The sequence below is a fragment of the Nanorana parkeri genome, unplaced genomic scaffold (genome assembly GCF_000935625.1).
Source record: "Nanorana parkeri isolate BGI_ZX_2015 unplaced genomic scaffold, ASM93562v1 scaffold341, whole genome shotgun sequence".
In the NCBI taxonomy this organism is placed as follows: domain Eukaryota; kingdom Metazoa; phylum Chordata; class Amphibia; order Anura; family Dicroglossidae; genus Nanorana; species Nanorana parkeri.
The window spans coordinates 284591-309203 of NW_017306609.1; the positions used below are offsets into that span (position 1 = coordinate 284591).

The 24613-nt window shown below is 41.5% G+C and overlaps 1 protein-coding gene across 2 annotated transcripts in view; it reads right to left on the bottom strand.

Annotated features, from left to right (window-relative positions):
• The window catches only part of SYT17 (synaptotagmin 17), a 128690-nt gene that overhangs the window by 96844 nt on the left and 7233 nt on the right, over positions 1-24613 (bottom strand). The window contains exons 1-3 of one of the 2 annotated variants that reach the window (XM_018558468.1): positions 23438-23589; positions 4686-4703; positions 1608-1756 (exon numbers count right to left, since the gene is read on the bottom strand). In XM_018558468.1, coding sequence (XP_018413970.1) covers positions 1608-1756; positions 4686-4703; positions 23438-23443 — 173 coding nt within the window. In that variant the 5' untranslated portion in view covers positions 23444-23589. Of the gene's footprint in view, positions 1-1607; positions 1757-4685; positions 4704-23437; positions 23590-24613 lie in introns of those variants that run through there. The other variant, XM_018558467.1, reaches the window with a different exon arrangement.

A 24613-nucleotide genomic window follows, 5' to 3' on the forward strand; every position in this document is an offset into this window, starting at 1 on the left:
GCTTCCCGGCCGGCCGTTGAAGTTACACAGCCGGCCGGGAAGCTGCTCGTCGGGCCCCGCCGTCTTCTCGTCACAGACGAGCGGATTTTTCAAGCCCTGCCGATGTCACTGCACACACACCTCTGCTTTTTTTTGTCCTGCAAGAGAAGGAAGCACCATCAGAGTGCTGTTTTTGTGTGTCAAGCCTCATTAAAGGCCCATTCAAAATGAACTGGCTGCTTTAACACAACCTGTTTAACACAACCTGTATTAATGTGTTCACATAGGTAATCCAGCGTCAATTATAACGTCCAACGTTGTCCGCGTCGACTTGACAAAATTAAAATAATAAATAAAACATTTGTTTGAAAAAACGACGCACGCCGTCACCTGAGAGAGTCTTCTAGCAGGTCCCGGCCACTTTTTTTATTGATCTATTGTAATGTAATGACACTGATCTGTCATTACAACTGGGCAGAGCCAGCTGTGAGATCATTTCCCAGCTGTCATTTGCGTGGATTTGCATTTTTCTCCATGCTTCAGCTGTCACTTCAGCTCAGTCGAGCCGAAGCATATGCCTTCGGCTTGGCTGAGCCGCTCGGCTGCCTTCAGCTGCTGTACGGGCTATTGTGAATAGCTTGTACAGCAGCCCCTCAGGGGGCCGAAGGGCTCAGGCAGCCGAAGCGAGCTGAAGGATCAGCCAAAGTTACGGCTGGATCCTTTGGCTCCATAGCGAATAACCCACATGATCTAAATACTTTTTGTATGTTTAGTACCCCCATGCTCATCCCCAACAGTTTGCTGGCAGAATCTACCAGCAATTAGCTGGGACTTGTTCTTTAACATAGGAGCAGATATTTCTGCTTTTGTATAAATTGACGCTCTGCAGAACAGTGTTTGCAATGTCAATGAGAGTTATGATGTAGCAATGTTATTTATGACTTCATTGTAACTCCTCTGGTTCCATCATACCAGATCGAAGGGATGATTTGCATATGATGTTAGTTAAAACAACCTTGTAAAAATAAATAAAAACTCTTTGTTAAACCTAATTAGCCCTTATTAACCCCTTCTTCCCATTAGCTATTTTTTTCCTTATTTTTGTTTTACCATTAATATTTACATTTATATTTATTCCTTATTTTTTAGTAACTCATTTAAAAAAAAAACAATTGTATTTCTTAACTTTGTAAATAACCAACACATTATGGAATACAATGTGCACTTTTTTTTAATCTACAAGCAAATGCGTTGTTTTAAAAACTAACAATGGTCAAAATAGAAAAAAAACGTCTTTTGTTTTAATGATTTTTTTTGTCTATTTATTCCATAGAAAATATGCAAGGCAATATTGCCAAGAGAAAGCCTTATTTGTACCAAGAAATATATGATAAATGCATTACTTTGTTATGTTACGTAATGACATTTTCACAACATCAATAGCAGATAGCAGAAATATAAAAAGTGCTCTAGTCCATAAGAGGTACACGGGTACAAGAGCTGGAGTGGTTTAAGAAATGTTTTTCCCTATGTACTTTATTTGATAGCTTTATCACACACGTGACCCATAAATGTGAAACACAATGCTCTAATGACAGCAACCAGCACTTTGTCTCCACTATACTAACAGCCATGATGGTGTTTGTGCAGGAAAGGGTCCCAGGATCTCCACTTCATCTTCACTTGACTGGCAGCAGGTGCAATCATAACACTTCTGACAGCAGTTTCTGCATGTCCATCGGCACAGCAGCAGATCCGAGATTTTGGACAGAAAACCCTGGAAAAAAAAAAGCAGGAAGCACTAGTTTAATGAATGCCATTTTTCTGAGGATAACCCTTCTTCGGCAATCATTTTGACATTTGCAACATCTGTACCAGACATAGAATCTTGCAACATTTAAGGAAGCTCAGTCATATATACATATTTACCCTGTGACTATATGTGGATAATGGTACAAAGACACTCATTCTTTATATATTTATATATTAAAGTTTAGATTTGTTCATTCTGCCACATTACACTACTGAACAAATGAATGGAAATGGCGGCAGATCTTCTGCAATACATGCTTCTTCCAGGTTAGTCATGATGTCAGACTCCAAACCAAAGGATTAGCATGACAGCCAGGCAAATAGAAATTTCAGAATGAGGAATCAGCAACTTCCATGTTTCTAAAATTGATTCTGTCACTAGGTTGAACCCTTTAACAAAAGCACTCCCTGTAAAGAAAAGCATGAATATTTAACTGTCCCATAAGCCATGCCACTGTTCTTCAGCATCCAGTAGACAACACACTGGGCATATCAGATGGCTGATTATCGTCTGTGCTCTGTTGATCCATTCACCAACCCCTGTGTTACTACAGGATACATCACTGTCCAGCAAAGCTCACGCAAGGCTCACACAAAGCTCAGCTGGGGACCAGGCATCTGATCGATGGGACAGGTAAGTGTCAATTGTTTTCTTTACAGGAATTGCTTTTTTTTTACTTTTTAATTTATCTTTAGGCTTTTTAATCTCAGCTTGTCAACCTTTGTCTGAAAAGCTTACCCTACTAAAGAGTGGATGAGGAGATGGGATGTTTGAGGTGGTGAAGTTGCATATAGGGAGAGCTCAAACAATAGAGGAGATTGGAGTTGGAGATCGAGTGACATCTCACTAGACACGGTTTGATCATCTGGTGGGAGATTGGTGGATACCTTAGTATATGCTGTTTGACCATCTTGAAAAAGAGGTCATTCATTTCTGGGGAGTGCTGATTTATATACCTTATATGCACAGCAGGTAGAATAACACTGATATCAATTAGAGGATATACGGCACAGAAAGATTGAAGGTGTTTTTGCACAATATAAATGGACTTCATTATTTTATGTTTTACATAGTATGATGGACATTTTATGGTGATATATAAGACTTCACTGTGATTTATTTATTTTTTGAAGTTTCATGGTTATTCGAATAATTGTATATTTAGATAGTTATATTTGTAGCGCAGTGCAATTTTTCATCTAACTACAGGCTACATCAGTGACATAGTGACCAGCAAAGCTCGCACAAAGCTCAGCTGGGGACCAGGCATCTGAGCAACGGGACAGGTAAGTGTCAATTGTTTTGTTTACAGGAATTGCTTTTTTTTTACTTTTTAATTTATCTATTTTGCTTTTTAATTCATCTACTGAGCTGCTTTAAAGCCTATCACCAGGTTAAAAAAAAAAAAAACTATCCTTGCAGTGTGGCTAACCCAGCACTGCAACCCCTTAACTGCTCATTTTTGTCTATGGGGATTCTGTAAAGCAGTTTTGCTTACCTGATCCCCACTTCCTCGGCAGCCAACACTCACCTCTTTCCCCTCCAATCCGACTAGTGGACTGTCCCTTGGCATCCTCACTTTTAAGGCAGAACTATGGACCCAGCATTAATCATAATGCAGTCCGTGGGCCTCCGACTGCCATAGTGGAGGGGGAAAGAGGCTGCGGGTGCCAGCGGGAGTACGGATCAGTACGGGCCGACGGGGAGCGAGGCGGTACGTGCTGGGGGCGAGGCTGGGGAATGCCTCACCCGGAACCAGAGGTACCACACGTCACTGGACTTTAGAGCTACAAATGCAGTTTGGCACAGAGCCCGCTCCGCTTATCTCTTTTTTTAACCTATTTTTTACCTATTTTTGTAATTTAACTTTACTTCATTTTTATATTATTTTATATTTTCACATTTTAAACTATTTTTTTTATTTGTCCAACAAATATGAATTTAATATGCAGTGTTTCCACAATATTTTTTTTATAGTATTCCAAATTTGTAAAAAGAACTCTAATGACACTAGTTTTGCAACACAAGCTGAAAACACAGCGGTATCTTTTCCCTTTTAATACCTCTCTCTATAACTGGATCTGAACACTAGACATTCCTCTTACAGGCAAAATTCAAGAGCATAGCTTTGTATCTACACACTTACAGAAAGTACTTCAACTATGTAAAGCTAGAAACATTCACAAACATGTATAAAAGGTTCATTGATCCTGTACATCTATGTAAGGTACTGGCCATTTGGATCTATGGGTAACTTAAAGGGGAACTCCAGTCAGTAAACTATCCACACTGCGAGGGATAAGTGCTTGTTTTCATCAAATATAACAACAACAAATATATACTCACCCGAATCCCAGACCCGGCTGGCTGCTAGACTGGTCTCTGCAGCCTTTCTCCCCCCTTTGAGTGAGTCATCACTTCCAATATAGTGTATTGGACGTGAGGACGTCTAGGGAAAAACCCTTGCCAGAGCAGAGAGGAAGAGGGGTGGCAGGGATATTCACGTGAATCTTGGACCCGGCCAGCTGCTAGACCGGTCCTTGCAGCCTCTCCCCCCTCTGTATCCGTAATGTCCAATACACTGTATAGGACATGATGACTCAAGGGTTCTTAGACTGCCAGAGCAAAGGGGGACAGAGGCTGCAGGGATCAGTCTAGCAGCCAGCCGCGTCCAAGGTTTGGATGAGTATGTCTTTGTTATCTTAGAGCCTAGACGGAAACGAGCACTTAACCTTTGCAGTGCAGGGGTAGCCCCCCTGCAAGTTCAGTTCTTCTGAACTGAAATGATACGTCAACCCATTGCTTGAATTACATTTCCCCCTCTTAACACAACAACACAGAAATTTCTTCAGATGGTGTCATAGGTAATTGGGTGATTGTTACATGCACTCACCTCATTTATTGGCTCCAACTGTCCTTGTTGATATTCACAATGAAGCAAACGGAAAACATGAAAGAAAAGTATAAAATCAATTTAGTGTTTTACAGACAGGTAAAGAATATGTGTGTGTTAAATGGCGACGTAGCACGACAAGTCACGCAATATCGCACATATAAAATCGCACGGAAAATCGCACGATTTTTATGTCGCTCAGTGTAAATGGGGCCTTAGGGTTTGAATGAGGGTGTCTGAATTAAACTGTCCAGGTAAATCTAGATGAAATCTATGCTGCACAGATGGTTTCACCTTCCAGTTTTTCCAGTGATTTAGCTATATTCTGTTAATTACTAATATTCTGTTTGATTTCAATGTATAGGAAGTGTGTAACATAATATACATTCAGGCACAAACACACAATATTACCAAACTCTGGAGACTGCTACAATTTTGTTAGTTGAACAAAATCCTGCAATCTATATGCAGCTTCTGGACTCTGTTCTCGCACTTCAGGACCAATGACTGGGGCATTTTTTCTCCCACTGAACACTGCTGTGGGACACATTTTCCGTTCCACTGACCCCCATACCAGAGCATTTTTTCCTCCCAATGATGCTAGGTCAGTTTTTCCCCACCAACACCATGGGATTTTTTCTTCCATTGACTTCTGGGCATGTTTTTTCTCCCATTGACCTCAATCGCTGTTGGTTTGCTTAGTAACTAACTATTTTAATGAAATTAGGCTCCGACAAAGTTGTAGCTCCTTTTTCATGAGGAAAATGTGTGAGACTGTTGCTTGTGGCTCAGCTATGGCTAAATTTCAGTGCAATGTAGTCACACCAACATTTCGTACCGTACGTCAGCTCCACATTAGGGTGGTCTCTTTCTCAAATTCTAAAATTGGGAGTCATGTACAAGCAGCAGCAAAGTTGGGTGAGAGCTACCTACTGTATAATGTAGTGTAGCCCCCAAATCCTAGGTCACTGCCTATAACCATACTATAACCAGTCAGTTATCTTTCAGCAGTTTAGGCCAGACAATGTAGTATCCTACTTTGGCTTGGAATAGTCTGTCATCTATGCAAATGCTGCTACCCTCTTTTTATCTGACTTGGGATGCTTTACTTTTTGCAGAGATTTTCCAGTGTGCAGTACTAAAGTGTGTAGAATACTGAATATTGAATTCTTGTGGTTGTCTACTGTACTCTTTACAATATACTAATATCGGGAAACTACAAAGTTGCTAAGTAGAAAAGAAACAGCCCAAGAATAAATTGATTATTGAGTTTACTTACTTACGATAAGGGGGCATTTCCTTCTTCTTCTTACCTCAGTGTAAGTGGGCTGACTAACATTTCAAGGGAGAACTTTTCCACTGTCTACCAGTGTATGAAGGCACGTAACTCCTAAGATGAAACATTGTAAGATGTTGATCCCGGCAGTTATCTGATCTCCCTTTGGGAAACATGAAGAATTTGTTTCCCCCTGTTTGTGCAAATTTGACAAAAGGTTTCTTTGCCTTCCTCTGGATCAACTGTAAGTAAAGGGCTGTCACAAGTGTAAATGCAAGTTTTGTTTTGTTATGGAGCAATGCAACTTTATTCAACTTACAGTATATAACAGGTATCCAATTACATCATTATAAGCCATATTTTACATTGTATTATTGACTTTCTCTCTATACATGTACATTGGCTGTTGTTAATGGAATACATTGTGCTGTTTACATCAGCAGTTATTTCTGCTGTAGTGAAATAATTAGCTGCCTTGTTATGGAAACATTAAAACCCTCTTTGCTCTGGGTTAAATTCTGGTCATTACTGGTTAGTTAACAAAAAGGCCTAAGATAGCACTAAAACATTAACTCTCATTAATTTGGCTGTTATCAAATGTTCCTCATGGTTTAGCAATCAGAGTCTAAAGATCAATGCTTCTGACTAATTTGCAATGATACTGCCACATCTGCCAGTAACTAATGAACCCTTTAAGGCTTGCCTGGTAGGTAAACATGCTTGTATTTATTAAGAATTGTGGATTTTGTCCATGTATTCAAAGCTGTTGATTTTGATATAACTGGACAATGTTCACCTTGGAGTGATATTAAAGTCAAAAGGTTTTTAAGCAAGTTCAAATGCTGATTAAACTACATAAATGGATGCTGACCCTTGATGTTTAAAAGTTTTAGGGGGTTATTCACAAAGCTGCCGAAGGCAGCCAAGTGAATAACCTAGCTGAAGTGAATGAAGCGAGCCGAACGACATTCGGCTATTCACTCCGGCTCATTACGGCTGATTTCAGCCGTATATCGTCTGCCTTCGGTCAGCCGAACGTGCTCTGCATGTTCGGCTAAGCCAAAGTGCAGAGCGACCTCGACTCAGCCGATCCAACATCTGGATCGACTGAGCCGAAGCAGCATTCGGCTCTGCTATTCTGCTCGATATCTCCGAGGTACCGAACAGAATAGAAAATAAGTGAAATGAATGATTAAAAAAAAAAAGAGTTGAAAAATGATTTACAAAATGTAAATAAATAGGAAAATAAAAAAAATTTAAAAGTTTAAAGAAAAGAAGAAAAAAAAAAGAAAATTCAAAATATTTTTTTTAAATGCCCGCAAAGATGCCGGCAAAAGAAAAACAATTGGGCAGATCTAACTGTTTCCTATTGGCCGGCACCTGCCAGAGTCTTCAAGCTCTCTCCGCCCAGTTGTTATTGTTTAATGACAGATCAGTGTCCACCCAGCTCGGCTGCCTTCAGGCTGCTGTACGGGCTATTGTGAATAGCCCGTACAGCAGCCCTTCAGTTCGACTGCAAAAATAGAAATACACATTAAGGTTCTGTTCACACAGGCATGTGTTAAGATGGGAAAATCAGCACTTTCCACCTCAGGAGTGCTTCCTAACACCCAGGGCAGAAAGGATGCACCAAGACAGTCCATAGTCATAGTCAAGCCAACGGTCTGTGTTTGCAGCTGTAGTCCCATGATACTGCTCATCCAAAAGAACATCTAACTTTAGTTTAGTGTCAGACAACTGTGGGATGGTTATGGATGTGCTTCTCTATCCAGTACATACAAGCCCTGGGAATGAGTTACGGTCTGTGTTTGCAGCTGTAGTCCCATGATACTGCTCATACAAAAGAACATCTAACTTTAGTTTAGTGTCAGACAACAGTGGGATGGTTATGGATGTGCTTCTCTATCCAGTACATACAAGCCCTGGGAATGAGTAAGGCCCCTTTCGCAAGGGAGGTCTCCATTCTGATCAGCAGGGGGTCCACGTAGAGATTCCTTCCAAATCAAAGCAGGACAGAATTGAAGTCACTTTTCTGATCCGTGTCAGTTCAGTGTTTTACTCCATCTGTGATGAAGGACTAGACAGGTTAGGTCTATCAGCAGAGAGATGCGTCCATTTACATCCTCTTATCTCTGAATGGTCATGTTTAGGCCCAAAAAACAGAAAAGTACCCAAACTTTTTTTTTTGGGACCTAGACGGACATGAAGGTAATTACACGTTTGTTTACATCCACCATCACGTAGACTAACATTGAACTTCCAATCAGTTCCAGACGGGTCTAATCAGCCGTGTGAAAGGCGCCTTTAAAAGCTTGTATACTACATTAATACTGGCCATATTGACTGTATCATAAGGTTTAGCACTATGACTATTTAAAGCTGAATCTAGATCATGCAATTAGTGTCACATAAGGGTAATACAACCATATAAACAAAGAATTGGGGTCATTTGCATTTTACACAAAACAATACGATTGTTCAATATAATTATCATATTAACAAAAGAATCTTATCTTCCAAAAATCAACTGCACGAAATGATCATTCTGATCTATGAACAATTACTTTTGTTAAAAAGAGATGATTTATCCCAGCAGATAATGCAATTCATAGGGATAATCAAACAGATAATGAGTGCCCTTTATAAATTAATTAGTGGCAAAACATTCTAATAAATATGCTGAAAATAAGCATGAGATTCTTAACAGACATAGCTAGCTTGCTCTAGAAGCATAGAATGGCTGATTAAATGTATATTTTAAATGCAATTACTGTAGTGCATACATTTTACTTGGTGTCTACCTAAAACGTGACCTAATCCACTTTTGAAAGATTATAAAATTAAAGTGGATGAAGCAGAATCTCAACTTCTGCAAGCAAGCAAGTACAGTTTTTCTTAGTTTTACATTATCACGATCACAAGAAAAAAGAAGATCCACTGCCACAGTGGTTTGTCAACAGTCACTAGCTAACGTCTAGCTTTAAGGTAAGTTTGCCCTAACCCAAACCCCAACAGATAATCACAAGCCCATTTTCTAGGGATGAGCAAATCCGTTTAGGGGGGGTTTGCCAAGGGGTTGCCAAACCTTTAATTAAGCAAACCTTAACTTAGCGGCAAATCCCAATGAAGTCCAAAGCTGGCCATATACCTATTGATTTTCTGCAGATTTGCTATGGTCAGATGGAAAATGTGCAACAGATTCCTCCATCTACACTTAACTGTGTGGATGGAGGAAGCTCCCACTGGGCCAAGCTTCAGTATCTTGCCAGTCGGCCCTGCTACCTGAACAATCTGATTGGATGCAGGCATTGTCAGGTATTTTGAGAGCCAGCTGCGCCGACTAGCAAGATACTAGTCCCAGGGGGAGATTCCTACATCCACACAGTTTAGCGTAGAAGGAGGAATCTGTTGCACTTTTTCCATCTGAACATAGAAAATCTGCAGAAAATCTATAGGTGTATGGCCAGCTTAAAGGGAGTGAATCCTGTTAGTAAATGCTGCCCATTTTTGGGGCTAACAGCAAGCTATTGTCAAAAAAGGCATGGAAAGCTGGGCACTGGCATGGGGGACATGCAGAGCTGGATCACTCACAGGATCACTCACTGAAAAAACAGCTGATGTTATGAGCCAGCTTTCTTATGTTTCACAGTTCTGTCTGCTTCCAGCCCCAGTGCTCAGCAGGCTTGTCTGTGAGCCCCTGAGCTCTGCCCCTGCCATCAAACTTCAAGATGGACAGTGAGAGTTAGAAAAAGATCTGAGAACTGCTGTTCCAGTCTCCACAGTATACCCTGAACCCAGAAGTGAACGGCTCTGAGCACTTCCAGGACAGAGCTGTCAGAATACTGGCTTGGCAGCCAGATAACATGCAGATTAGGGATTGTGTTCTTGATCTGCATGCAATACACACAGAGTTGGCATCAGCAATCCAAGAGACCTCTGATGTCTCCATAAAGAGCACCTGCCTATTTTTATACTGTTTATACTGTTACTAAAACACCTTTTAAGTATCCCTGCATATGCCAGAGGAAGAAGAAGAATCATAGGGCCAACATTTATTCCTTACTTTTATCTGAAATATAGCTGCTGCATAGATAAAATATAGTGATTGTGAGTTGTCACCATAAGACAGGAAGTATATTACTGGTAGAGAGGAGCCTGGGCTTGGTGTGAACCCAGTCACCTGAGTTTGCCAGAGCCTGATCAAAACTCCCCCCTCCCAGCCCAATCACTGGCGGCAGTTGAGGCCTGAGCATTTCCCACCCCTTTGTGACATATAGCTGCAGGGCAGGGTATGCGCCATTCTGCAACTGATTGTGCTTAGAGGAGGGGGTGGCAGTCACAGTTTTGAGCAGGCCTGGGCGAACCCAGGTAAACTGGGTTTGCACCAAGCACAGGCTCATCACTTATTGACAAGTCACAAATAAAAGGAAAAAAGCCTGCACAAAAAAAGAGAACAAAATGCAGCCACCTCATCTGTGTTGCAAAGTATTATATTTTAGTTCTTGGGTTTACATATACTTTAAAGCCACAATAGTGTTCTGCATTTATTTTTGAATGCCACTTATATTAATATGGTACTTTTTGAACCTGTATAGAATAGCAATTTATCTGCAAGGAGTATACAAGTCTGACCTGTTTGAACACAGCAAAACAACAAGAAAAATGATATGTGGTTGTTTAATACACTTAATATATTAGGCAAAGGCAGAAGGTGACACCGAAATTAATCAAATACAAGTAGGAGGTTTTCTCTGATTTTTGGGATCTCTGGAAGTACTGAAGCCCAAACCTTGTTGATTGTCAATATAGCCTGTGACCTTCTAATGAAGGGCCAGCTCGTCTTCCTAGCAAACTGGAGAGTTTGTAAGGGGAGGGGATGGCTGATCTTTGTATTGTTCTGCCATCAGAGGACAGATCGTAGCTTAGAAATTAGCTGAGGCTGTAACCATAGAAACATCTGTGAAGGATGGCACGGCTGCAGACCCTCTCACCTCTCCTGGGAGACGGGAATCAGACACCACCAATGAATCCTCTGGTGTGAGCATCCTTGAGCATTTGCAACAAGTACAAAAAAATAACAGACACTTCTCTAGATATACACTGTTTGATCACATAAATCCCTACCATCTCTTGCAGGCATAAATCTAATCACAGTATACACATGCTTTTCAGATGAGAAAGCAGACAGGCTTCTCATTTTATTGGCAAGGTTATTTAAATGTCATGTGACATTAGATTTGAAAAACAAAGAAGTGGCATTATACAGGATGCATGAACAGTCGAGAGAGCAGAGGACCCTATTATGCCTGTGATGTTCTAAACCAGCCAATCAGATTTAAGCTTGCACTGGAAAGTGGCAGTCTGTTAATTAAGTCTGAATATCATTGATTGCTATGGACCAGCAACAGTTCTGTTAGACTTTGGCACGTTAAAAAAATGACCTACACTATCTTTACTGAGAATCTATATTGCTGTCAGTTGTCATAAAAGTAATGTATGCACTATTATTAGGCCTTTCCTTTATCTGCAGAATTAGGCATGTTTAATCATATTCAGTGATTAAAAAAAAAAAAAAATGTTAAAAAATATTTTCTTTTTTTGTAATAAGGTTACGGTAATATGAAATATGGTGTTTGCAGATGGAGCTTTACACTTTTCACATTACAGATGTTCTCCCTTTTGTTCCCCAAAAAAAGTATATGGGGCAATTTATGAAAAACCGGAGTAGACAAAAACTGGAGCAGCTGTGAATGGGGAACAAAAGTAGCCACCCTCCAGGAGGAGAAACAGTGTCAGCACCAATTCAGAGATGATTTGAGGATCTACAGCTGAGTGATACACAAATAACTAAAATTGTTGTTAAAGGAGAACTATGGGGTTAGGGCTTTTCCCCATAGTTCTCCGAAGGGTAACGGGAGGACACAAACTAGCGTTCTCCCGTTACCCAAAGCTCAGTATAGCAAAGCTGCAGCTCGCGGTATACTGAGGCGCAGCAGCTGAAACGGATCCCGACAATTATGCCGGGATCCGCCCAGCTGCGTGAGTGACAGCTGGCTCTGCCTATCTAGAGAACATGGCTTCGTCTAGCGGGGGTCGTGACGGCGCCCCCCCCTCAGTCCTGCACCCGGGGCAAGTGACCCCCCCGCACCCCCGGTTGTTACGCCACTGCCTGTGACAGTTTCATTGTCACAGGTCGGCTAGGATTATGAAGCTGAGTGAAAAGCACTCACCTCATAATTCTCCTTTAATTAATAAGCTTTTACTTGCTCATATTCTGATAGCTGCTTTTACTTGCTCATATTCTGATAGCTGCTTTTACTTGCTCATATTCTGATAGCTGCTTTTACTTGCTCATATTCTGATGAAGGGAGCTGCATCCATTGACACAGGACTATACCTACTACTCTCTTATGCTCTGCATAATGTCACTACATCATGTCATTATTATTAGAGAAACTACCTCCCTGCTGTTTTTAACTAAAAAATGATGGTGTACCCTGCTCAGACAATAACCCAACCATTATCGTGTGTCATTTATTGGTACCCAATCCTAGACCAGGCTCATGCTTACTAAACAGCTCCCTTCTCTTTCCTTCTGAAATTATCTGTGAAACAAGCTTTACTTGAATATAATGCCCTCAATGCTAATTCCATGTCCTCACCCTCAATTTTGTGGTAAATCTATCATCAATCAATACTGCAAAGTGGCTTGATTTCAAATTGCCTCCTATAGATGCAGACAACAGGAACAATGTAAGAAGTCCTTGGAGGTTGCCTTAATAAAAGCAAAAGCATATGCTGGCACACCATGCTTCCCCCTATGTTGCTTTATTAACAATACATCTTGCACAAAGTTATTTTGTGTGCAAGCTGTGTCATTCATAAAGCAACACTGGAGGGAATGCTGTGCACTGGCATCTGCTGTTGCTTACTGCAGTGGTCCCAGGAAAAGAGTTTCTGTGCACCAATGTGGTATAGTGCGTGGAAATATGGGAGGTGGTGCTGTGCATCCATGGCTTTGAGTTGGCTTTAGAAACATCTTTCATGGATTTAAAAAAATAACCCTTCCTTACACCTAAAGAAGCAAATGGAATCTATTAAAAACAAGTTTAATTTGTGCTTGATTGACAACGCTGCATGCGCTGTCGCTGCATGCCAACTTAGATGGGCCAACCAGGGTTCTATGCAATTAGCAAGAAGCTTGGCACTATGCTATGCTAGCTAACTATCTCCGATTTAAATTTAGAACGTAAATTTACAAGCAACTACATTCTTTCTAATAACAAGTAAGAACAAGCAGCCACATTATTAGTAGTCATTTCTAACTTTGAAAGGAGATGTTAACTTGATCCACAGACCACAAGTCTTATATCTGTTCTATACAAGGACCTTACTGCTCCTAACAAGTCTATTAAACTGTCATATATGACTATGGGGGAGAAGGAACTGGGAGGAGCAATGGACCAAGTGATGTGGGATTTGATCCTGTTGCTAGGTGCCAATAGTTCTTCTAAAGTATTAGCCCCCCCCAAAAAAAAAACTCATACAAAGTTTTGATGCAGTAGTACCTAACCCTTGCAAGGAGAGCAAATTATGTACCAACCGGTTTCCAGGTCTGTCCTTCCCTAGGGTCTATGTTCCATATATGGTTGCACTGATCCAATGTTCAGAAACTTTGGATCAGACTATATTATTTTATACACTTAATACTTCACCATCAATTAACTAGTAGCCTGTAGGGAACCCTACTTAACCAAAATATCCACATTTAAAATACTACTAAACTCTAGGCGTTATTAACCTTAATGCATTGCCTGCATTAAGGTAAAAAAACGCCCGGTACCTTTTCATGTTCTCCAAAAAAGTATCTGTGGTCACTTGTCACCTCCACCCGGTCCAGGAAGATATGCCTCATTCCCTGAACTTTCTGGTTGTGAAGAAGGGTACTAAGGGCAGAGGAGCAACAGACCCCTTCTGCAGTCAGTGAAGCTTTTAGGAAGAGAGTGGTAGAGTGAGCTTGGAAATGGCTTACCGCACGCAGTGTGTGTCTATGGACGTGCACAGCTAGGCATGGGTCACAGCAGGGAACGCACACACACACAGGTGTCTCCTCAGTAGCTGGCTAGCTGAAGGAGACACCCCTTCAAATAGGCAGGGGCAAGTAGCGGAAAAGTTCAAATGAGCAAGACTAGGCTGCCATGTACTTGAGACACAGGGCACTGCCCTGTTCACTTCTTATCATAGACTGAGGCAAGGCGTTGTGTATGAACTGTAATTTGTCTCTCCTGATGGAGGGATGGCATTTTATACCAATTCTCTAAATGTATGAAGTCATGGTGCAGCAGCCACGACACACTTACAACAAAGGATGGTACATGGCCAAAGGGGCAGAACTTTAAATATGTAGGAATTAAGCATATTTATAATAAAATGTCAGACGCCATTTGATATCTGCTTCACTATGGCGGCCTGGAGACAGTGTTTACAGACAGCATGCCATGAAAAAGTATAACATTGTGGGGAATTGGGAGCACAGAATGCTAGAGACACCAAAATACACAATAGGTGAAAGGGAGGATGGGGGGTGAACTGCCAGTGAATGCGGTGGTAGCATGGGCAACAGGGGGAGAAGTACCAAAAAACAAGGTATAATTAGGGTATTGACTGACAGTAAACATAATATGGATTGAGGGGGCTGCCAAAGAATGCAGTGTGGATAAGTGAAGAGGTACCGGGGAATGCAGTGGGAAAGGGGAGCTGTCAAATAACATAAGGTGCATGGGGAGGTGAAACTGTCAGAGAATGCAGTGTGGACAGTATGGTAAGCAAGAGATTTCATTGCAGTGCAAAACTTCAGAAGGGGTTAGATCTGTGGAGGCGCGTGTGTTGTTTTGCTATATTTAATCTTAGCTATTTCCTATGCTCTTTGGCTCCATCTAGTGGCCATATTGCACTGTAAATCTACAGTACAACATAGACCTTCACAGAGCGAAAAGCTCTGCAAATGTTTCATAAATAGACCTTCATGTATCAGAATGCTCTAGCAATGTATGTTATAAAGAAAGTTTGACTCTCTTTATAACAACTGTAAACACCTATAAGATCTGGGCTTTATTTTTATGCACTGAGCACTAACAGGAAAGACTGGCAGAGGAGAATCACAAGTTAAAATATTTTTTTTTTTTAAATTTAGGAAGACTAGGTTATAGGAAGACCTGCCAAAAATAATCAGTAGAACAATGGTGGCTCTGTGGAATGGGATACTGTTAACTCCCACAGGCAAACTTTAGATGTTGCAGTAACTTGCAAGAGAATGAAAATGTCCAGCTGCTCATGAACTGACATCACTCCCTTAAAAGAGAACTATGGGGTAAGTGTTTTTCCGCTTAGTTCTCTCTAGGGTCACGGGAGGATATATACTAACCTCCTCCCATGACCGAAAGCTCAGTATATAGCGGACTATACTGAGAGCGCTGCAGCCGAGACGGATCCTGTCAATACTGTCGAGATCCACCGGCTGCGTAAGTGATAGCTGCCTCTGCCTATCTAGAGGCAGAGCCAGCTGTGCCCGCCCCTCCCCCATTCATTCCTGCACTCAGCACTCAAGAATCGGAGAGGTGAGGGGGGAATCCCTGTGAGGAGCGGTGACTGGCAGTCACCGCTCACTGCAGGGAGATGATTGGGAAGTGAGTGTTGCATGTTTCGGCTGCATGTTTCTGCTCACTTCCCGATCAATAGAGCCGGCCTGTGACAGCTTTTTTGTCACAGGTCAGCTCTAACTATGAGAATGAGTGGAAATCACTCACCTCATAGTTCTCCTTTAACCAGGAAAGAGGTGCTAGGGGATTTCATGAACCTCTAAGTCAATGCAGCATCTAAGGCCTGTTACTGGTAGAGCTTAGAGATAGCATTAAAGGAGAACTATGGGGTGAGTGAATTACACCCATCCCCATAGTTATAGCCGACGTGTGACATTGAAATTGTCATACGTCAGCTCTATTGATCGGGAAGTGAGCAAACACATCGCTCGCTCACTTACCAGTCATCTCCCTGCAGAGAGGGGTGACTATCAGTCACCGCTCCCTGCAGGTATTCCCCCCCCCCCTTCCCTCTGACAATCCTCCAGCTCTGACTGAAGGGAGGGATAGGGGGTGAGCATAGCTGCTTCTGCCTCTAGATAGGCAGAGCCCGCTGTCAATCAGCTAGCGGGGTAGATCTCAATAGTATTGTTGGGATCCGTCCTGGGTGCTGCGCTCTCAGCATATAGCCGGCAAAATCCTGCTATATACTAAGTTTTGGGACACGTGAGGCCATTGGTATATCCTCCTGTGACCATAAAGAGAACTATGGGATAAAAAAGGTAACCCCATAACTCCCTTTTAGATTTCCAGTAAACTACCAATATTCGAAATAAAATGACACTTCCGTTGTCCTTTTAGGCAGCTGCCCGGCTTACCGAGGGCTACAAATAATACTCTTCAAACTATTTGTATTTAGCCACACCCAAGTCATTAAAGCCCTACTAACTTTATACACCTAGTTCACCCATATACTGCACTATACTTATTTTGCAATGATTAGAAACTGTACAGACACTCCTAAATTATACTCTTTCAAACAAAAAAACTTATGTAGTGCTTTGCTCTAACCTCATGGAATACCACCAGAATGCTGTCCAATGACCCTACAATTCAGCTGTAGCTGATTCTAGAAATGTTTCACTACTTTTTTACATTTGTCTTGGATCCTAAGGTGTTGGCTGGCCGCCTTGGACTTTGCATTTCCACTTCTCATTTTCTTATATTAGATGTCTTTAGTTATTACAATATGTCCCGTTTCTACCATTGACCTATGTTATCTTTCTGTTGATGATATCTCTGTTCAATAAAAATTTGCTGTTTGTGTAGAGCTAAGTCTTACATTACCACCTGTAGTATGGCTATTGCCTGACTTGCACATCCCTCATCCTGCACCAGTCTTCCCCCCTTCCCCAACCCACACACACAATAAATAAGAGGCACATCCCACACAATACTCCCTGGAAGGACAACAACCCTCACAAATCCCACTGTTTTAATGTAGATATGCATGTATATAAAATGTAAATTACATTTATGCTGTTTGCCAACGCACCTGTACGCTCTGCATTGCTGATCTCTCTTCTTCTCAGCCGTTTACAGGACACCAGATTACATTATAGAAATCTTTTCTGTGCCCAGAAAAACAGCCTATATTTGCTAGTTTCATATACAGCATGGCTCACTTCTGCTTGTTATATCTGAATGTTGCTTACAAAGGCTGAGGAACCCTGCTGTAGCCAAAGCAACAATGCAACAGCTGTATATATTTCACAAAGAGATAGTTTTATTGTGATCAGAAGGACTATATCTAAGAGGGAGATATTTCTGATACAACAAAAAGTTCCAACATTTTCTCATTTTTCAAAGGATATTACTGTACGGTAGGGAATAAACAGTGTATTCACTTTTTCATCAAGTTTTCTGCATAAACAAATATCCAAATTTGTTTCAATTTTAATTCTAAACACCCAAAAATGAAAGGAGAACTATGAGGTGAGTGCTTTTCACTCACCTCATAGTTCTAGCCGACCTGTGACAATGAGACTCTCACAGGTCGGCTCAGTAGATCGGGAGGTGAGCGAACACATACCAGCGTTCGCTCACCTCTCGATCCTGTCACGGCTCTCTGTCGTGACAGGGGAGGGGCTGGATTCCCCCCTCCCCGCTCCGATCCGCCAGCGCTGACTGGCGGAACGGACGGGGGCGGGTACAGCTGGCTCTGCCTCTAGATAGGCAGAGCCAGCTGTCAGTCCTGCAGCTGGGCGGATCCCGGCACAATTGTCGGGATCCGCTTCAGCTGCGGCGTCTCAGTATACAGTGAGCAGCAGCTCGCGGTATACTGCGGCGTCTCAGTATACCGCGAGCAGTTTGTGTCCTCCCGTTACCCTAAGGAGAACTATGGGGAAAAGCCTTAACCCTATAGTTCTCCTTTGATATTGTTTCAGCAATAGTGCATGACCACTGGTGTGTGTTGTTTGGAAGCGCAAAATGTACTGATTTTAGCACATTGTACTGTTTACTTGTATGTTCGAACTTAATTGAAATGTCACAGTGACATTTCATACAGTTCTTTTCACCCCAGAGCGGTGTAGTGCATCGCAACACACTGCATTGAGAAAAAGCACTTTAATGTGGTAGGTGTGTGAACTTACTTAATAGTAAAGAAGGCAAATTGCCTTGTCTATGTATAGGGTTGACACTTTTTTTTCAAGTGGAACACGGACACTGTAGCGCCGCACAAACTTTTTTGGGGGGAGAATATATACAGGAGAGAGTGAGGCGAGACAGCCAGTAGAGAGAGGCAATAGAGACAGCCAGTGCAAGGAGAGAGTGCGAGGAGAGACAGCCAGGAGAAACAGCAAGGAGAGACAGCCAGGAGAGTGAGAGAGGAGAGACAGCCGAGAGAGGGAGATAAAGGACAGCCAGGAGAGCGAGGAGAGACAGCGAGGGGAGAGAGCGAGAAGGGACAGCCAGGAGAAAGAGCAAGAAGAGACAGCCAGGAGAGAGTGCGAGGAGAGACAGCCAGGAGAGAGTGCAAGGAGACAGCCAAAAAAGAGAGCGAGGAGACAGCCAGGAGAGAGAGAGGAGAGACAGCCAGGGGAGAGAGAGGAGAAACAGTTGAGAGAGAATGGAGAGACAACCAGGAGAGACAGCGAGGAGAGAGAGTGAGCACAGATAGCAAGGAGTAACATCTTGTGTCCCTGATTCAGGGCCATACACTGCAGAACTTGGTAAATGGGCCAAAGCACAAACTGTGTGAAAAAGGTCACAAACTGTTTGCTGAGATCCATGTGTTTTTGGCATGAGAGACATTAAAGACAATATGAAAGAAAAAAAAGAACACTCACACTGGTTTCCCCTGCACCTCACCCCCACCACACACACACACACACAATGCTGGCTCTGAGTGTATACAGTTTTACATTGCATATGTATGAGATTGTAGTGTATGTGCAAGAGTGATTGGAAATGTCATATACATCGTCAGAGCAAAGCATAGGTCTACGCTCAGACTCTGCACGAAGAATGGCTGCATTGAAGCAGGAACACCAGGACCCTGCTTGCCCCTGTCCGCCGGACTTCGTGACATCTTGAGTCCGGATTTCAGCTGACCGTGAACACGGACACAGCACATACAGGGCTCAAAACCCAGACTGTCCGGGTGAATCCCAGACAGGTGGTAATCATATCTATATATGAGGACTGCACTGGGAAAGGCTGCACTGGGAAACTGTAATGTGTGCCTTACTGTAATCCATGGCTGTTTCGCTTCTCTTTGCTGCTCTTCCTTTTAAATCTGTATCTGTTCTCATGCTGGGCAGAACTTCTGTTTTGCAGCAGATTGCCCTGTCTCTGAAATGGATACATGGTGTCTGTGTGTAGGTTTGCAACCTGAGCCAGCACTACAGGAAGAGGCACTCAGCTGCAAAGGGAAGTTCTCCCCCAGCATGAGAAGACATGAGGATTTAAAAGGAAGAGCAGCAAAGAGAAGCGAAACAGCCATGGATTACAGTAAGGCACACATTACAGTATTGGTTTATGTTAAAAAATCTGAGGGTTTAATGTCACTTTAACCTCCCTGGCGGTATTCCCGAGTGTGGCTTGGGGATCATTTTCAGTACCAATAGCGGTACCCCCGAGCCACACTCGGGATTGCACAAAAGTGTCACTTACCTTGTCCCTACGAGCCAGCGGTGTCCTCTGCAGTACGCGGCCGGCCGATGCCGGCACCTGACTTTTAGTTTAGTTTTCGGCGTCACAGCAGGGGGCGGAGCCGGCGGGAAATTCAAAAGTGAAAACATTTGTTATTATTATATTATAATATTTTATAATTATTTATTTTATTATAGGGCTGTGGAAATTAAAGATTAATTTCTCGATTAATCGTTAGACTTTTTGATCGATTAAAATTATTTTGATCGCTAATGAAAACACTCACCTTTCCGCCGCCTTCCGGGAGTCCTGTCGGCCATCCGGTGACGTCATGGACATCGACGTCACGGACATCGACGTCACTGGACTCCTCCGCCCTTCCCCAAGTGGCTCCGTCGGCTAACAAAGGGAAAGGGGAGGAGTCCGGTGACGTCGATGTCCGTGACGGCTAACGAAGGGAAGGGGGAGGAGTCCGGTGACGTCGATATCCGTGACGTCACCGGACTCCTCCCCCCTTCCCTTCTTTAGCCGACGGAGCCACTTGGGCCGGTGAGTTTGCCCAAGAGAGTTTCTGCACGAGCGCCAGCCAAGGCATTAGCCTATACACATACAGCACAGCAATGAAGTAATAAAATTAACTAGGATCACTCTAATCCAGCACATTATTATTCTGAGTTGCCCCACTAGAGCGGCGGCCATATTGAGTGGGGCATGTGAGATTAATAACGTGCTGGATTAGTGTGATCCTAGTTCATTTTATTACTTCATTGCTGTGCTGTATGTGTATAGGCCAATGTAGTTGGATCTGTATGTGCGTTATAATTAATCGAAATTAATCGATTAAAAAAAATTTGATTAATCGAACACGAAAATTTTAATAATTACTAGCCCTATTATATTATAATTTATGATTTCGTGTTTCAAAGTTTATCATACCCGGGATGTCTACCGGACCCTTGTTTGGACAGATTTAGGTGAGTTATTCCTAAGATTTACTAAGAACTACAGGCCTACAATATAAAACAACAAATTGCCATGAAAAACAATGTACCACTTTGGCATGCTAAAATCCTGCATAATCAGACCGCCAGGGAGGTTAAGGCATATATTTACCATTTTGGGACTCATAGGCTAGGGTGTGGGGCAGCAGAGTAAAGGGGACATCAACACGCTTTATAGTTGACAGTTGACCTCCAACAGCATATCCCAGATATGCTTTTTTTTACTGAAATAACTGCGTTATACAAGTTTCAGAGCTTTTAGAGGGGACATCATCATCCAGGAGATGTCTTTGCCTTTTTATATTATTTCAGTTACTTTAAACTTTTGAGATATACAAATTTTCCAGCAAGCTGGAAGACTCTCTGTGCTGATGTAATATATTTCTGCTTTTTATTTTAGCTACAAGGCCAGGCAGAGATAAAAAATTCCAAGTAAAAAAGAATAAATATAAAGAATACCAATGCACATTTGTTATCAAGCTCAAATCATCCTAGTCATTGCAGGAAAACCTCTTACTGATTGAGATGCAATGCTTATCCCCAATTATCAGTGTAATATGAGGAGCAAGGAGTGAGCAGTGGCTGCAACAGTAATTGTGACAAAGCAGCTCTCTTATGGCAAACAATCTCTCTTCTGGCAAACAGCTGGTCACTCATTACATAGATAAACATAAGAATATCCAAAGCCAAATGTTTTCTTTGCGTTTCAGATAGAGTAAAAAATGGTCAACCCTGCCAAGTTTTTTTTTGCCATCTGGGTCCAATTCAATAGATTTTCCTTCACTTCCTGTTCTGTAGACACAACAGGAAGTAAGAAGAAATCTTTCCAAAGTGAGGGACATTCCCTCTTAGGCAATTGACATGGAAAAAGTGTTTCCACTGGACAATTTCCCCTCTACTACTGTTTTGGTGACAACTTAAAATTTTAAAATTTGGGATTTTCTCTCAATTATTGTTCTGGTAACAGAACGTAATATAATTTATTCATGATGGGTTCTGTGTCTATGAAAACACCAATCAAAATGTACATTTAAAATCTTCAAGTTTTTAGGGACCATGGGGAACAAAATTAGCCACCCTCGAGAAGGAAAGACAGTGTCAGCACAATTTCATAGATGGTTTGAGGATCTACAGCCGAGTGATACACAAATGAAGTAAAGTGTTAACAGTTAAGGTACTTGAATGCATTTTTAAGATTCAACTCCTGAGTTTAGTGTCACTTTAAGAAAAAAATCCAAGCAAAAACACCCAGACTGTCACCTATTGTAATCCACCTATGTGGATTACTGTCACCTATTGTCCGCGTGTACCCTGGAAGTTAAAATCCATAAAAGTTCATCTGAAAAATAATTATTTACTAAGGTCAGCAGGTTGCAAACAATTTGATTAAAAAAAATGTCATCAGTTAACAGCAATCAGGAGGATGCGACATCTAATTATCTCTCTTTTGGAGGGCTTCACAGCATAGCATTACATTTGACAGGTGTTCTGCTACGGAGAGTTTTGTGACAGCCAGGTAACCACTATTTGAAAGGACATGAGTGGTTATTAAATCTTAGAAGAGCTCAAGAAAGTAACTGGTCTTTAAAATGTAGTCTAAATAACATTAAGGGTATAAACATATACATGATAAAAAGAACTATTGTCCTAAAAGAATAGTGATGAAAAAGTTAATTCAAACAGTAAATATGCTGTGACTGGACTTAAAAGAACATATTATTACTATGAAGGGCAACAATAAACCATGCCCTGTAAAATCACTCAAATATATTAGAAATGTGAATTTAAATACCAGTATTAACTACTTGCACATACCTGTGGCTCAATAGAAGTAAGAGATGCAAATCATTAATGGAATGCTTGCAGCAATTGGGTCATGTAAAAGTCAACTATGGGTTAGCGTCTGGCAGTATGTATCATATGAAAACATTTCCAGGTATGTGTGGAAAATCATTTAACCAACGGGATAAAGATGCATGTATTTTACTTCAGCGTGACCTATGTGATCATCTATGGCCTCTGTAAGTTTTACAGTATTATTATTGATCAGTGTCTGCACTATCCATGGTACTTAGGAGTCTCCCTATCACATATATCACTTTCATTTAAAAAACCCAGCTCTACAGCACAGACCCCCCAATCCCACCACTCCCTCTACATGTGGCTTATTTTAATTTAGAAAATTCCCAGTAACGAAATGAAAAAAGCATAAATTCTTGGCATAGATATTATCATCTACATTTCTGAAATGTTTCCTACATTTGTGAAAAAAAAATCAGCACATAAAAATTCACATTTATATTCCAGTTTTAAGATGGGTACCCCCATCTTCCCCTCATGTAGCTGTTTATTTCTCCAACAGATCCACTGATTCCACTACACAATGCCTGTATAGACTGCAAGCTTTACAAGTCTGTTTTCAGTCATCCACACCCTTTGTATTTCCTTACAAAGACACATAACAGACAGCTTTTCAATAGTAATAAAATGATAAGTGACATTATCTGATCAGCAGAGTCAAAATAATGTGATTCTCCAGCTTGTCACAGCGATTACAGGCTTCTGCTACAATCAAGAAAATATGAATTTATGCTGACGTAGTCACGAGCTTAGTTATACAAAGACACAACTTTCCTCTATATTATCATAAAAATAGTCTCACAGCAAAACTATTAGACACTGCAATAATGTTGTAAAATAAAATATGACATACAGTCAATGATATGTTATAGGAATACTTACAATCATTGTCTTTCTTAATCAATGCAAGGCAGACTGCGTGTTTGCTGCACTGATATTCCAGAGCCACTGATATATTAGATTACATTTGATTACAGGGAGATAGTTGCGTAGCAATGGCTAACTATGTGCTTGCTCCAAGAGGAAACTAAAGAATCCTTCATATATATGCATGAAAAATGCGTAGGGATGAAAGAGGAGATGTACAGAAGTAGGTGGACGGAATCAACAGAGGTGCATGGAGTCAAGAGTGGGAGGAAAGAAGGAGAACATAAAAGATGGTGGGGGACAAAAAACATGGGGTACAGAGACAATGATAATAGAACCGAAGTAGAGAATTTATGGAGCTGAATGAAAAGATAGAAAGTACCTAAGGCAGGGGTGGACAAATTAATATGGAGTTCAGTAGCCAGTCTGTCCAATCCAGGAGCCAGCAGGATTTTTTAATGAGCCAGCTTCATTGATAACATCTAGAGAACACCTCAAAAGTAAGGATCCAGCTGTAATTTTTATTGGCTACCTGTCTCCTGGGATTTGTGCAGCCCTGGCCTAAAGCATATTAAAAAACCTGAGCAGAAGTAGATCATCTGTAATTTAATATTCCATCTAATGTGGGGAGAAAAATGTATTGGGTTTTCCCAATGATGAGAGCTTTAATGTAATTTTGTAGGGCCTATTTTTTCTCTTTGTGCCCCATGTTGTTGGCTGATATAATGGAACCTGTTTCTGCTGACGTAGAGATCAGTGCGACAGCCACAACTGTCTGAAAACATCACAATAAGTAACAATAAATAACAATAAATCTTACAACATAAAGTAACAATAAACTCAGGACATACATCTTAAAAATGCATTCAAATACCTTAAGGCTGGGTTCACACCTAGGCGTATCGAATATGCGCGTTTGTCGTTTCGCGCTTAAAAAACCACGTAACACGCACGTTTACCAAAGGAAACACGCGACAAAAACGCCTCAAAGAAGCTCCTGTACTTCTTTGGGCGTAGGACGTTTTGTAGCGCGTTCATACGGCCTGTAATACGCCCAGGTGTGAACCATACCCATAGGAAATAATGGGATTTCAAACGCACTACAAAATGCCCAGGTGTGAACCGGGCCTGACTACAAACAATACTGGACATTATCTGTCCATCACTTGGCTGTAGATCATCAAATCATCT